We start from the raw sequence: 13,134 nt of genomic DNA on the forward strand, positions 1-13,134 counted from the left end.
CCCGCCAGCCTCTGGTCTCACCTCCTTAGCATCTGGCAGACTTAGGCTTCACTGCCTCCCTCAACATGCCAGGATGCTTCTGGGCCCAGGGATGCACAACTGTGCAGGACGCCTGCTCCCTCGGCCAAAAAGCAGGAGTTCAGGTAGCTTGTGCCCAGGGCCAGTGTAAGGAGCATTGGTGTGCAGGGCTGACCATTAGCAGTGCGGACTCCATCCTGTTCCCAAGCGCTTGCTCCATGGTCAAGTGCCACCCGCACGCTGCCCACCACGTGACCAGAGTGGTGTCCTGGGGCCCCTGCATGGCCCAGGTGTGGCTGAGCGGGCTCTGCTCAGGCAGCCATCGCGCAGTGCTGTGCCACACAGCCAGCAGGCCAGCTTCATCCTCGTTTCAGCTGGGGGACTGGCTCCCCTCCAGAGCAGCTGCCAAGCTGTGCCCAGGAAGGCTCTGGCTCCATCCTCCCTCCGTCTCCGGCAGCAGCTGCCTGTAGCTGTGCTTGACCAGGGGGAGGGAGCCTGACAGCCCCGGTGCTGTCCAAGGCAGACAGAGTGCCTTTGGGGACCGTGTTTTGCTCTGCCCCGGCCTGGGAAGGCTGAGCATCCAGCTGAAATTGAGAGCCTGATGCAGAGCTCCCTGTGTCCTGGAGCTGTGGGCTGGTGCTGCTTTATCTTACTTTCAGTTTGTCGTGCTGGGGCAGGGTAGGCATGAGCAAACAGCTGTAGGCAGAGCTATTGAGGACCATGAGGCTGAAGGAAACTGAAGATGTTGGGATGATTTCTTCCCTCCCACCCCACAGGACAGCCAGGCTAAAAATAATCCTTTGCCTCATGCTGTGCATGAAAATAAAGGAGACTAAAAAAAGAGTGGTCCTGTCTCATAGTAGTTAAGGACCTGCTTGGATTAAAAACATAGATATGGTCTTATATGCCTTGTGGGGGATGACTATAACCAGTGCCATTGGCTGGGAAATCCCATGGAAAATAAGGCATGTATCCTTCACAGTGGCAGAGACTAACCAGCATGATTGCACTTCTGAAGAGGCAGGAGCATCCCAAGTGCTTGAAGGCTGTCCAGCCTGCCCCACCACATCCCCCTGTGCAGTCTAGGAGCTGGGTTTAAGCCAGTGTGTGCCACTAGGATGGCCTGGCCAGAAGTCTCAGGAGCACTTCAGCTAGGAGTCTGCAGGTTTTGTACAAACCAGGCACATAAGATCGGAGAAGAGTCTATGACCAGCCCCCCGCCCCCCCCCCCCAGCCCTTCTTTCAGCCATCCAGGGTTGTTGGGAAGAGGGGGAGCCAGAAGGGGGCCCAAGGGTGGGGATGGGGAAATCCCAGCAACTCCCTGATGGCCCTGCCTGTTCCTCCATGCAGGATGGTTCCCCCACCACCTGTCAGCAAGCCCCACGTGTGCCTCTCCACTGTGCTCATCATGACCAGCCTTGTCCTCATGGATGCCTACCTGGTGGAGCAGAGCCAGGGCTCCAGGAAGCTGGGCATCTGTGTCATGGTGGCAGTGGGTGACATGTGCTTCCTGCTGGTGCTCCGCTATGTGGCCATCTGGGTTGGGGCAGAGGTAAAGACAGCTAAGCGGGGCTACGCCATGATCCTCTGGTTCCTGTATGTCTTTGTTCTGGAGATCAAAGTCTACTTTGTATACCAGAACTATAAAGCTGACCGGAAAAGCCTGGATCTCATAGCCCGCAAAGCGCTGACCTTGCTGCTCTCCATCTGCATCCCAGCCCTCTACGTGCTGTTGGTGGCCACAGAGCACATGGAGTATGTCAGGACATTCAAGAAGAAAGAAGATCTCCGCAACCGCCTTTTCTGGGTCATTGTGGACATGCTGGACGTGCTGGACATCCAGGCCAACCTGTGGGAGCCCCAGAAGAAGGGGCTGCCACTCTGGGCTGAGGGCATCATGTTCTTCTACTGCTACATCTTGCTCCTGGTCCTCCCATGCGTGTCCCTCTGTGAGATCAGCATGCAAGGAATCGGCATCATGCCGCACCGGATGATGCTGTACCCCATGCTGAGCATGCTCACTGTCAACATCACCACCATCTTCATCCGAGGCAGCAACATGGTCTTCTTCAGGGATGCCCGGGTCTCCAGCATCTTCATGGGCAAGAACATGCTGGCCATTGGGCTGAAGGTCTGTATGTTTGTGCAGTACCAGCGACACCGGCAGCACAGTGCCCAGGCCCAGCCCTCCCCAGGGCTGCACAAGTCCCGGGACCAGCCTGCCTGCCCTGAGGAGCTGGCTCAGGACAATACGTGACAAGCCAGCAGGAGCCATAGCCTGGGCACTGCCACACCTGGCCGTACCTGCAAACCCGAGGCAGGCCACTGAGCTCCCCGCCTGGACAGAGGGCGATGACCCTGCTCTCTCCCTGGGCGAAGCTGCTCCGATCCCCAAGGGTCGCATGGCAGGGTCCCCCTGTAGCAGCCTCCATAAGGCCGCAGAGCAGTTTGGGACCTCAGCACCCCACCGAGATGGGCAGCAGAGGAGCAAGCCAGGTTCACCTACCATGTGTCCTGCCTGGCTGGGTCCCGGTAGCCCTACCCTGTGACAGGCTCCCATCAGTGCTCCCCATGCAGCACTGCCCTCTGGCCAGCCAGGGCTCAGGCCAGGGGGCTGCACAGGGACACTGTGGGCTACCTGCTCCGCTGTTGCGGTTGGCCCTGGCTTCAGCTCGGTGTTTGGCAGCAGACTGCTCCCCTCTGTGTGAGCCAGGGTTCCTGTGCTGGGGAGCAAGGCCCAGCCTGTCGCCCCTCTCAGCCAGCTGCAGACCTGGGGGGCCCAGAGGGGGTGACTGTCCTTTTTCGTATCTCCCTCTTTGCAATAAAAGACCTGAGCCCTGCAGTCTCTTCCTGTTTGTGTCCCTGCCAGCAGGCAGGTCCCCCCAGCTCCTGTGGGTGCCTGTCCCTTGCGTGCCTGGATGCCCAGCTGCAGAGCATGTCTGGGGTGGGGGGCTCACTCAGGCCTGGGGAGAGCATCCCAGGCACCTGGGTCTGAAGCCATTTCTCCTGGCCAGCAGGTCTGGTGGGCTCTGAAGGTGTCACTGGGGGAAGGGGGTATGTGTGGAAGCTTTGTCAGCCACCACTGCCTGTGCAAACAGCTGCACCTACATCAACTGGTGCCAGCCATGCCCAATGGCTGCTCTCCCCAGGCACACCCATACCAAGTGCCCACACTCCACCTGGAAGGACACACGGCTGGACAGCATTAGAAACAAAAGGAACATAACCCAACTGACTCCTTAAGCCACTGGGAAGAGCAGCTCCCCTGGCAGTAGAAAGCTCTCTGGAGATAGTGGAAGCATCTCCTCCTGTTGGAGCTGGTGTTGCCATACTGCTGCCTGCCCCAATGCCCAGTACCACCACAACAGTGGCTGAGCTGGGCAATGCCCCAAGGCTTCCCCTACTGCAAGGTACTGCACCCAGGAGCTGGCAGGGAGAGACAGGCCAGTAAACTTGCTCCTCACAGCTAATGTGCTGAACAGAAGTAGGTGACATCCCAGCCAGGATGTCCTCCTTGCAGGCAGGCACGCAGGCCTCAGCGCACCACTTTTTGGGTACATCAGGCATGCTCCCTACTGGGCAGGGCCTTACCAGCAGCTGGGGATGGGGACACATGGCCCCTCAGGAAGGCCCAGGCAGCAGTGACTCAGGGCTGAGCCACCTCCTGCCTGTCCAGGCCCCAGTCTTCTTCCCTTCCTGCATTAAAGTACAGGTGGAGGTTTGTTCAGCTTTGGATTAAAAATTGAGAGCATAAATCAGGATAGCTTTGAGCTTTGGTGTTGCCACACCGCTCCCAAGGTAACTCTCTGCTGAAGGCACAAGGATGCAGCAGGCTCTGCATCCCCCATCACGAGGCAAGAAGAGGAGGAAGCAACCAGACACAGTGCAAAGCAATAAGCCACATGCAGGTTGACAGCAGCTGAGGATTTCCATGTGGTCTCTAGCCAAGCTGGCACATGCCATTTCTACTGCCTTCCCCCAGTTACACCAAAACCTGTCACCAGAGCAGAACTCACATCACCCACAGGAACAGCAGTGGAGGCAGACTCTTCAGCAACACCCTCAGGTGGGTGTGGTGGAGTTGCTCATCATTCCATTTCTTGCTCTTTGCAAGGCCTTTCCCCAGGCCCCACACATGAGCTGCCCACAGCACAGCTGTGCCCAGGGAGCTCTCTGCCCTGCAGAGCTGGGGCACTCTCCCAGCACGCTCTGGCCTGTCAGATTGTCTAGGTTACATCCACATCACCTCCTTGTGAGCACAGCCACAGGAGACAGGGGCCATCAGGAGTGAGAAGAAACGAGAGCTGGTGGTCAAACACAACACTGGAGAGAGGCATTAACTCCCATAAGTTTAAACACTTTTAACGGTAACAGGGAATAAAGGAAATCTGAGGTATTCTATTTCATACAGCCCTGTAGAGACCACCTTGAGAAGCCAGGAAGACGGGCAGCCCTGCTGGAGATCCTGGGCAGCAGTACCCCAATAGGGTCAGCAGCATGCCCTGGCTGTGAGGAAGGCCATCCACACCAGGGGCTGCATCACCAGGGTGCAGCCCACACAGGGGCATGATCCTCTCCCCTTTACTCAGCACTTGTGAGACTACGTCCAGATACTGCACCCAGGCTGGGCCCCCAGAAGATAGATGTTGGTCCTCTGGGCCGACTCCAGTTGAGGATGTGAAAGTTGTCAGAGGCTAGAGTACAGCAAGGAAAGGCTGAGGGAACAGGGTGTATTCACCCTGAGGAAGAGACAGCTTTAGGGAGACCTAACAGCACCCCTTTCCCACCCACTCCCCCGACTGATGACAAGACTACTGAGAAGACAGAGCCAGGCACTTCACTGAAAACAAGACAATAATTATGGACTAAAACCAGGAAGGTCTCCGGGGCGGGGGGGGGCAGGGGAGGAAAGCGGGTAAATGGGGGGAAGTTTCATCTTGAGATCCTGAAGCAGTGGAGCAGAGGCCAAGAGAGGTGGTGGCATCTGTCCTCAGATGTTCCCAGACACAACTGAAGAAACCCTTGGCACACTGGTCTGAAGCCAGTGCTAGCCCTGCTCTGAGCAGGCCTTGTACCAGAGCCCTCCCACCTGAGGTCCTTTCCTACCTCTGCTAGCGTCTGATAAAACCTGGAGTAGAGCCAGCAACACAGGGTAGGGCTCGTGCTCTCCTAGCTAGAGGAAGAGATGAGCAGGTGGCAAGGGTAGAGACAGCTGTCAACACCATGTGCACCTGCATGACAGACTTGTCACCAGCCAGGCATAGTGTAAACCACAAGTGAAGAGGACATTTCAGCTACAAAACACACTATTATTGCCTTCAGTTCAGCATCGCTGTACAGTAAAAGGCAGATACTAGGAAGAGGGATGGCCATCTTTCAGTTCTGGCCAGGGCAGAGTGAGTTCCAGCGCCAGACAACAGCATGTCTGTCCAGTAGTCACAAGTTCTTTTGTGAGGGCAGATGGCGCTTGTCTTTGATGGCATTCCTCTTCCTCTTCTTGTTCAGGAAGCTCTCCAGCTTTCCACTCCTCTTCAGCTCTGCATACTTCTCAGCCAGCTCCAATTTCTGCTTCTCAGCTATAGAGGAGAGGAGAGCAAGGTTTTAAACTGAAGCCAAAATCATCTCTACAGACCAGCCCCTTCTCATTTCTCCCTCCCTGGCTCCAGACCTGGCTTGTCCCTTGAGTACCAGTGCTAGATCCCTCCACAGCTCTATGGAATATTACAGACAACTCCCAGTGCTTGGAGTCCTGTCTGTAGTATTCCCTCTAGGTCTTCCTGCAGGATGTTCACACTAAGTACTTACATTTCTTTAGGAAGAAGGGTTTCTTCCCCTGCTTGGCCAATTCCCTCTGTTGTTTCTTCAAAGACAGCTCCCTCTCCCTCAGTTTCTGCTGTTTTTTCTGTGCCTGTTCTTGCTGTGTCTGTGCAGAAAGGATGGCCTGTGTCAGCAAGCGTCTAGGCAGACCTCAGGTCGCACATCCTCTCTCCTAGTGCATCACCTCACAGGAGAGATGCTGCACTGAACTCACCATGCGGTTCAGGAGCTGCTGGAGTTTCTCCTTCTGCTCCATGTTCCGGCATTTTTTCAGCTGCTTCTGAATCATCTGAAGAAGAGAGCAGAAAGCTGCATGACTGCCTGCCTGCCACCTCCACTGGTGAAAGGCCTTTGTGGAAGCTGCCCCTGCCAAGCAAGGATCTTCTGGCGAGGACAGGCACATAGCATCACCTCCTTCTCCTGCTTCTTGATGCTGTCCAGGAAGCTGTAGGTCTTCATAAATATTTCAGGCTTATATTCCCCAGACAGGTCATCAAATCGAGGGTCTCTGTGGACCTGAAAGCAGGGAAGGCAAAGGTAAGATCTGTGGCCAGGATTACCCTGTTAATAGCCTGTTTACTCTCCTTCCGTGGATCAGACCTTGCCTTTTTTTTTTTTTTGTTACTAGAAATATTATGCACCCACCATTGAAAACATCTGCAGTTGGCAAAGACCGAGTCCAATAATCAAGGTAGCTGTCCTTTGCAAAGTCATCACACCTGCATCCAGTCTACCAAGCAAGAGGCATTTCCATATGCAAGTCTACCACCCAGGAGTAGCCAATTCAAGGAACAGCAGCATGAATGCTGCCTCCAGACATCTGCAACTCCCAGCCCGAGAGCTGGCTGAATGTGTGTTGTCAAGGCGATGGATTTGGGAATTCAAACCTATCTAGATTTTCACAGATTATCTGGGTCAGGTAATAAAAAAAAAAAAAAAAAGAGAAAAATAAACCTCTAACTGTGGAAATTAACATACGATCTAGCAATGATAAGTCAAAGTTATACTTAGATTAGTAACTAGATGGACATTTGAACTTCCAATGTTCAGTGCTGAACAATGACCATAGCCTGACAGTGCAAATTGTCATTGGTGGCAGCCATTACATCTTCCAGAAGCACTTGGGTCTCAGATGTTCGAGTTAGTCCTCAAGCTGTGCGTTATGCAGAGCAGCAGGTTATACCTAGAGCAGCCGCTCCTGCACCCCAATCTCTTGTTCTCTGCAGAGACAGGCTAGCACTACCTGCATTCACAGATGGTGGTCCAAGCCCTATACTCCAGAAACAGCCCACGTCATCTTCAGCAGCCCCATTACCATGTCTGTGCCCTATTAGCATTGCTAACAGGAGTCAGGTCCTGAACTGGGGAGTGGGAGCACCCACCTTCTTTTTAACAGAGACGACTTGTCGCAGAAAAGGTACAGGCTTTTTGGCAGACATCTCCAATGGCCTGAAAAAGAGAAAATTGTGCTTAAGAGGAGCAGAGGATAGAATGAGGCCCAGGCTAATGTGTCAGGAGCTTAGCCAGACCCTCAGGAGAACATTACTGCATAGTGCCAAAACAGCAGACTCTCCACTCAATCTTCACCATGATACCTACAGAGAGCAAAGAAGTGACTCGGTCAAGAGTCAGATAAAGCTAATACAACTAAATTATCTATAAATGCATGGTTAAAACAATCCTACACAAAACTTGCCCCACCCACATCAGTAAATGCATTGTACTCAATTCCTACTATCCGTGCTTTCACTCATCATGCAACAACCCTCTTTTCTTTCTGGCCCACCAACTCATCCACTCTGGACTAATACTTACACTGAAAGTTGGGAATTTCTGCACTGACCTGGTAGTTACAAAGACAGGCCAATTCTACTGTGGCCAGGCTCAGCGAGAAAGCATATCATAACACAAGTAAAGAAAAGGTCAGCCCCCAGGAATAAGGGCCATACAGCTTATGGTACATATCCCAAGAGAGACTTCACAGTGAATCAGGACCATGAGGACTATGGTGACAACCAATTAAGTGAAAAGGTTCTCCTTGTAACACAGGCCTTTGGAGCTTGATGCTTTAGGTGCACACAGGGGACAGTATAAGGTGGGAGAACAGGGTATTACTCTCTCTCCCCATATTACTTGGATGCTGTGTCCTGCGATTTGTCAGAACTTCAGGTAAGTTATTAGAAACATGAAAATACCTGTGAACCACCCACTGAGAGTACCCACAATGGGGCATTATACCCAGATTCAGCAACACAACAACACCTGGGCAGGAACATAAACAACCCCACAGGCATAATAAGTTTTCCAAATCCCACTTAGGGCAGTGTTTAGTGTATTTTCATGTCCGCTGATGTGGCTACACCCCTGTACAATGCTCTCGAGTCAGCTCTCGAGCTTTATACAGCATTGCTGAAGTCAGCTCAGTTCCAGGGGATTTCCCCGAAGTCTTTTTATTTTTTTTATTTTTTTATTTTTTTTTTTTAAGCAGCTCACTTCTATAACAAAAACATGTGAGAAACAGCATGTGGGATTTACAGTGATGCATCACTTAAAGGATTAGGGGAATTAAATAAAAACAGAATTATGCAAATTATGTGGCAGAAATAGAGACACTGTGTAAAAACTTTGCACTACAGAAAATCCCCCAGACTCTTGGGTAAAAGGTAAAGCAGAAACATTATTCTAATCAACTGTTTACAGCAGAAGATTCATGTATTCAGCAGAGATTCAGAAATAGGTTAGGGAACACCGGTATAACAGAGGAAACCTGTTCAAATCACTTAGCTGGTTTCAGTCCTCAGAGTCATATCTAACTACCACAGATAAAGGGTAATGGTATAACAGATGTTACCAGCAGGGGCCTGTGGTAGACTGTAAGAAGACCTGATAGGTCTTGTTGTGTTGAATACATTTTATAGTCACCACATTAATAGCACCTACAGAGTATGCAAATAGGAGATGTAAAGACCACTGAGGACAGGAAAAGTCTGTGAGGATAAGTACTGTAGAAGGGAAAAAAGGAAAATCAACACAGAGAAACCACAGATGAAACAATAGCAGAAGGATGAATGGAATTCCAGAAAAACTGGCTCTCACTGCAACTCCAGCCAGTGGGAGCCAGGCAGAAGATGCTGATAAAATGGAAGAGGTTTAGAAAACAACAGGGTACCTATTTCAGGGCCCAGGGGACACAAGTAAAGCACTATCATACAGCTTAAAAGAGAAACATAGCATGCCATGTCTTAAAAGTGCCTTAATACAGAGGGAGTGAATGGCGATTTAACTAGCAAGTAGCAGGTGGCTGCTGAGGATTTGAACAGGATAGGATATTAAGAGCTCTGAAACAGCAATAGACTATTCCCAAATGAAACACTATAGTAAAAGACATTACTGTGTAGCACCTTAAAGTATATCTACACCAGCTTGAAGGCAATGGCAATACTGTCAGGAGCTCCCAACATAACTTCTGGAGTGCAGAGAGCGCACATGCACATTTTTCTGATCACAAAAGAACCTCTTTACCCCTTTTTGCCTTGTTGTTGCTTCACCATAGCTCTGGTAGGTTTTGCAGTTTTCTTCCCGCCGGTCACCTGCTTGCACGTTTTCATTCTCTTACCACTCTGCGCCTGCAGTCGTTCCTCAAAAGACATGTGAGATTGATCTGGAATAGAGTGCAGGACACACCTGAACTGAACAGCTTCTCAAGGCACTCCCCACCCTCAAACTCCACCAAGAAGAATGTCTCAGAGTCTGAGACAGTGACATGAGTACAGTGGTGCCATCCAACTGCATTGCAGAAAGAAGCCACTGCATCTTACAGCCTTTGATTTCTGCCTCATTAATTGCTGCTGTCTTTAGCACTAGAATAGTCTGCCCCTCTCTCCAATGTGTCTTTGCTTCTCTTTCCACTCAACAGAACACACAAGACCAGTTCAAAGTTTTTGCCTGGTACAAAGAGCAGTATGAGCTCTGCACTGGGCTATATTTTGGCTGCATTGCAAATTCCGAGGGGTCGCCTCTCAGTCCTGGCACTTTAATAGGCTGTTCTTGCCCCATTGCCTTTAAATGGGTATCATCACATCCCTCATGGCATTAGACCAGCCAGAAGGTGCAGGAAAACCACGTGGCCAGTTCAGTCTGTCTGTTAAGACTCAGAGACAGTCTCTCTGCACTGCACATTCACCATAGCTCTGCTCAGTCTGCAACGAAGCAATTCCCATAGCAAAGCCTCCTCAGCACCCAAGAGACCTATAAACAACCAAAATCCAGACATTCAGTCTTCACGGTCTCACTTACCAATAGGAATAGCTTATAGTCTGATTCACTGCAGGAAGAACAAAACCCCACAACACCAAAGAGCAGTTTCATATTCTAGCCCTGCTGTGAGGTCCCCACAGTGTTATAAAATATTCCTTCTCTCCTCTGACCGCTGACTAGAAAACCAACACAAACAACACAAGAAACAACAAAATCAATTCTACCCAAAGTGCTGATGAATGCACAAGATAGTCTTCTGGAATTTTCTGTTGGACACTGCCCCATGACACAAAGTTTCTCCATGCTCTGCCCAAATGTGCTGCCATATTCAGGAAGCAACATGAGGTCAGTCACATTGGCTCAGAGCGTGGACTCATCATCCCAGTCACTCTCATCCTTGCAATAACCAAGGCTTTCTGCTTCAGAATCTACTCACATCATCCAGAAGATGTGATAAGCACATCCAAGCGCTGCCTCAAGAAACATTTTCTTTTTGCTTGTTCTGAACACACAGGAGTTCTGATCTGTCAACACTCTTTAGTCCTCTGAGGAAGGTTATGGGAACACTAGTTTGCCACACAAGGGACAAAGGAAATATGAATACAGCACTATTTCATTACACTGTTTCCCCAAAACACCCTTCCCCCTTTTCTTACTGCAGTCTGATATCCTCTCTTGCTTGGACTCCTGCAAACACCCTTGCCCCCGATCTTCTTAGGGATGACTGTCACCCTTTCTGATCTCCCTCAGGTTCTCCATTTTTCACCACGTCACCCTTGTACAATAACTTATTACCTGCTTGCCCAGAACATGAAATCCCCTTCAGACCAAAGAACTGTGCTTGCATTCAGGTAAGAGCTGAGTGCCAAGCAGCTCAGCAACTTGAAGTAATCAGGCTGTTGGGTTTCGCACGGACTGAAGAAAACCAGTAAATTCTAGGACTTAGACCAAAGAATTTGCCACCACACCGTTCAAATTCAGACACCTTTAGACTTCTGCACTATAAGAAAAATTTGTGCTAGTTATACAAGTTACTGGGGTATAGAGCAACTAATCACTATATAGGGCAATATTTGAGTATCACTGGGTACTCAAAGCATCACCAGACAGACAAATGAAAGACTCTGAGCAAGGACAGTCAAAGGGGAAAAGAAGGCATTAAAGGTAAAGAAGAATGATGTGGAAGCTACTCTAACATTTCACAAAGACTGACAAGACACCATCACTTGCACTACAATACTCCATTGGGCTGCAATTCCAAAACAGTATTGTTAAATAACAAAGGCTGACAAGATGTCAGTGAAATAGACAAAGACACCATATAAAAAGATGCAACATCTAGCAAAGGATTAGAAAAGAGATTTGGTATAAATCAGACAAAGCGAAAGCATGCAGAGCTTCCACTGATAAAATATTTCAATACTGGTAACAGGATACCAGATCAGACTTGACAACCCAAAACCTAGTGTGGAAAGCACTTTCCCCACAGTAGTATCAGTCCATGAAATACACCCTACTATCTATTTGTAGGAGACTGAATTAGCCACTCGCATAGATAAAAACATCATTTGACATCAGCATAAAAAATAAGCCTGTTTTGAGGCACAAGTGAATGGTCCCAGCAGGTGTTCACTTCTGGACAGCAGATTTGGCAGCTGCATGTGTGAAAAGGTTGCTGGCTTCCTGCTCCAAAGTGGCTGGTCCCATCCACAGCCTCCACGCAAGGAGAGCTCATGATCCTCAAAATCTGTGCTGATGGGTTCTCCACCAAAATACCTATTAAAAGACAGGATTACCTTACTTTCCTTGTTTCTCACAGTCTCCCTCAACACTTTAAATTTCCCAATTATTTTTTTCATTCTTTTTACCCCCTAGAATACAATTTACCTTTTCTGTGCTGTCTCTATAGCCCATTTCATCTTCCCTGCTGCCATTTTTTCCCTTCCTCCATTATTGTGTGGATTGTTTCCTCTTCTTTCCACCTCTTGCTAAGCTACTGTTACCTGCTGATAACACAGGCATTTCCTGCTCACCAGCACAGCCTCCCCAAGTTTCCTCTCCTCCTGCAGACTCCTGTGACATATGGACACCTTATGCCTTTCTCAGCTGAACCTGTTGAGAACTATACAATCTGCTGAGCACATCAAAGAGTGCCCAGGATACAGTAACAGAGGGCCTAAGAAATGGCTTGTGTCCACCCAGTCATTCCTCACTGAGACAAACTTAGTGCTGGACTCTGATATAACTTCTTCTGTTCCAGAAATGAGATTACAGAGGGCCCAGACAGACGGTAAAAGCAGAACCGCTGTTTCCATTGTGACTGTCAGCGGTCTTCTCTCCGATCTTTGCTAAAGCTCACCATTAAGAGAGGAAAACAAAATGCCTGTTATAGATGGGGGGGACCCCACTGACCACTGGAATCCGCTTCCTGAAAGCCTACCTCTCAGTGAGATTCGCCTCCTCCACAGCCCCCCCCAAACACAGCAAGGTGACTCCGCTCACAAGACAACCAGTAACTTCCCATGCCTGTGACAAACCGCACCACACCAATTATTTAACACTGATGTCCGTTCTCTCACAAGTCTCTTCGAGGGCCTTTGCCACACTTCTCGTACAATTTTCATTCTCACCTTGATCATCTCAAGACAGGGAAACCACATTGCGCCTACTGCTGCAAGAGTGAGAACAACCGCCCCAATACCCCGAACCTCAGCACCGCCGCTGCTGCCGCAGCTATACACCACCACCACCGGGTTCCTCCAGTCTGCCTGTCCTGTTGAGGGCCTTTCAAGCTACTGCACGTCTAAATTTGCACCGAACAACTGCCTTTGAGAAGACAGAGGAGCTATTCCCCAGACAGAGAAGAAGAAGATGCCCCCACGAGCTTTTGTTCCAGAGGCCTCAGCTCAAACTGAGACCCCGCTGTTGATCCCGAACTCATCCTCCCAGGACAGCAGGTGGGGGGAGGAAAGGAGAACGAAGGAGCTGGAAGACAGAACGAGGGCACGCCGCTTCCCCCGGCTGGGGGCCGCCGCCCCCCCC

At 50.2% G+C, this 13,134-nt stretch overlaps 2 protein-coding genes across 4 annotated transcripts; one reads left to right on the forward strand and one right to left on the reverse strand.

The window, feature by feature from the left end:
• Positions 1-73: 73 nt before the first annotated feature.
• Positions 74-2,275, forward strand: LOC104128766 (transmembrane protein 121). The gene is given in 3 exon segments (XM_009641613.2): positions 74-106; positions 109-143; positions 1,369-2,275. Coding segments are annotated over 3 exon segments (975 nt in total).
• A 3,031-nt stretch (positions 2,276-5,306) lies between these two features.
• Positions 5,307-13,128, reverse strand: RRP36 (ribosomal RNA processing 36). Of its 3 annotated transcripts, XM_035897084.1 has the most exons (7): positions 11,980-13,128; positions 9,358-11,868; positions 7,218-7,284; positions 6,247-6,351; positions 6,050-6,124; positions 5,824-5,941; positions 5,307-5,594 (listed from the first exon to the last, which is right to left on the reverse strand). In XM_035897084.1, exons 2-7 carry the CDS (start codon positions 9,483-9,485, stop codon positions 5,455-5,457), a joined length of 633 nt encoding a protein of 210 aa, XP_035752977.1. In that variant the 5' UTR covers positions 9,486-11,868; positions 11,980-13,128; the 3' UTR covers positions 5,307-5,454. The 3 variants fall into 3 exon arrangements, with proteins under 3 accessions (XP_035752977.1, XP_009639910.1, XP_035752978.1); XM_009641615.2 differs by having other exon boundaries at positions 9,358-13,128; XM_035897085.1 differs by lacking the exons at positions 9,358-11,868; positions 11,980-13,128 and adding an exon at positions 9,237-9,351.
• Between the last annotated feature and the right edge of the window lie 6 nt (positions 13,129-13,134).

This window comes from Egretta garzetta, unplaced genomic scaffold, assembly GCF_000687185.1.
Source record: "Egretta garzetta isolate BGI_Z169 unplaced genomic scaffold, ASM68718v1 scaffold17, whole genome shotgun sequence".
Lineage (NCBI taxonomy): Eukaryota > Metazoa > Chordata > Aves > Pelecaniformes > Ardeidae > Egretta > Egretta garzetta.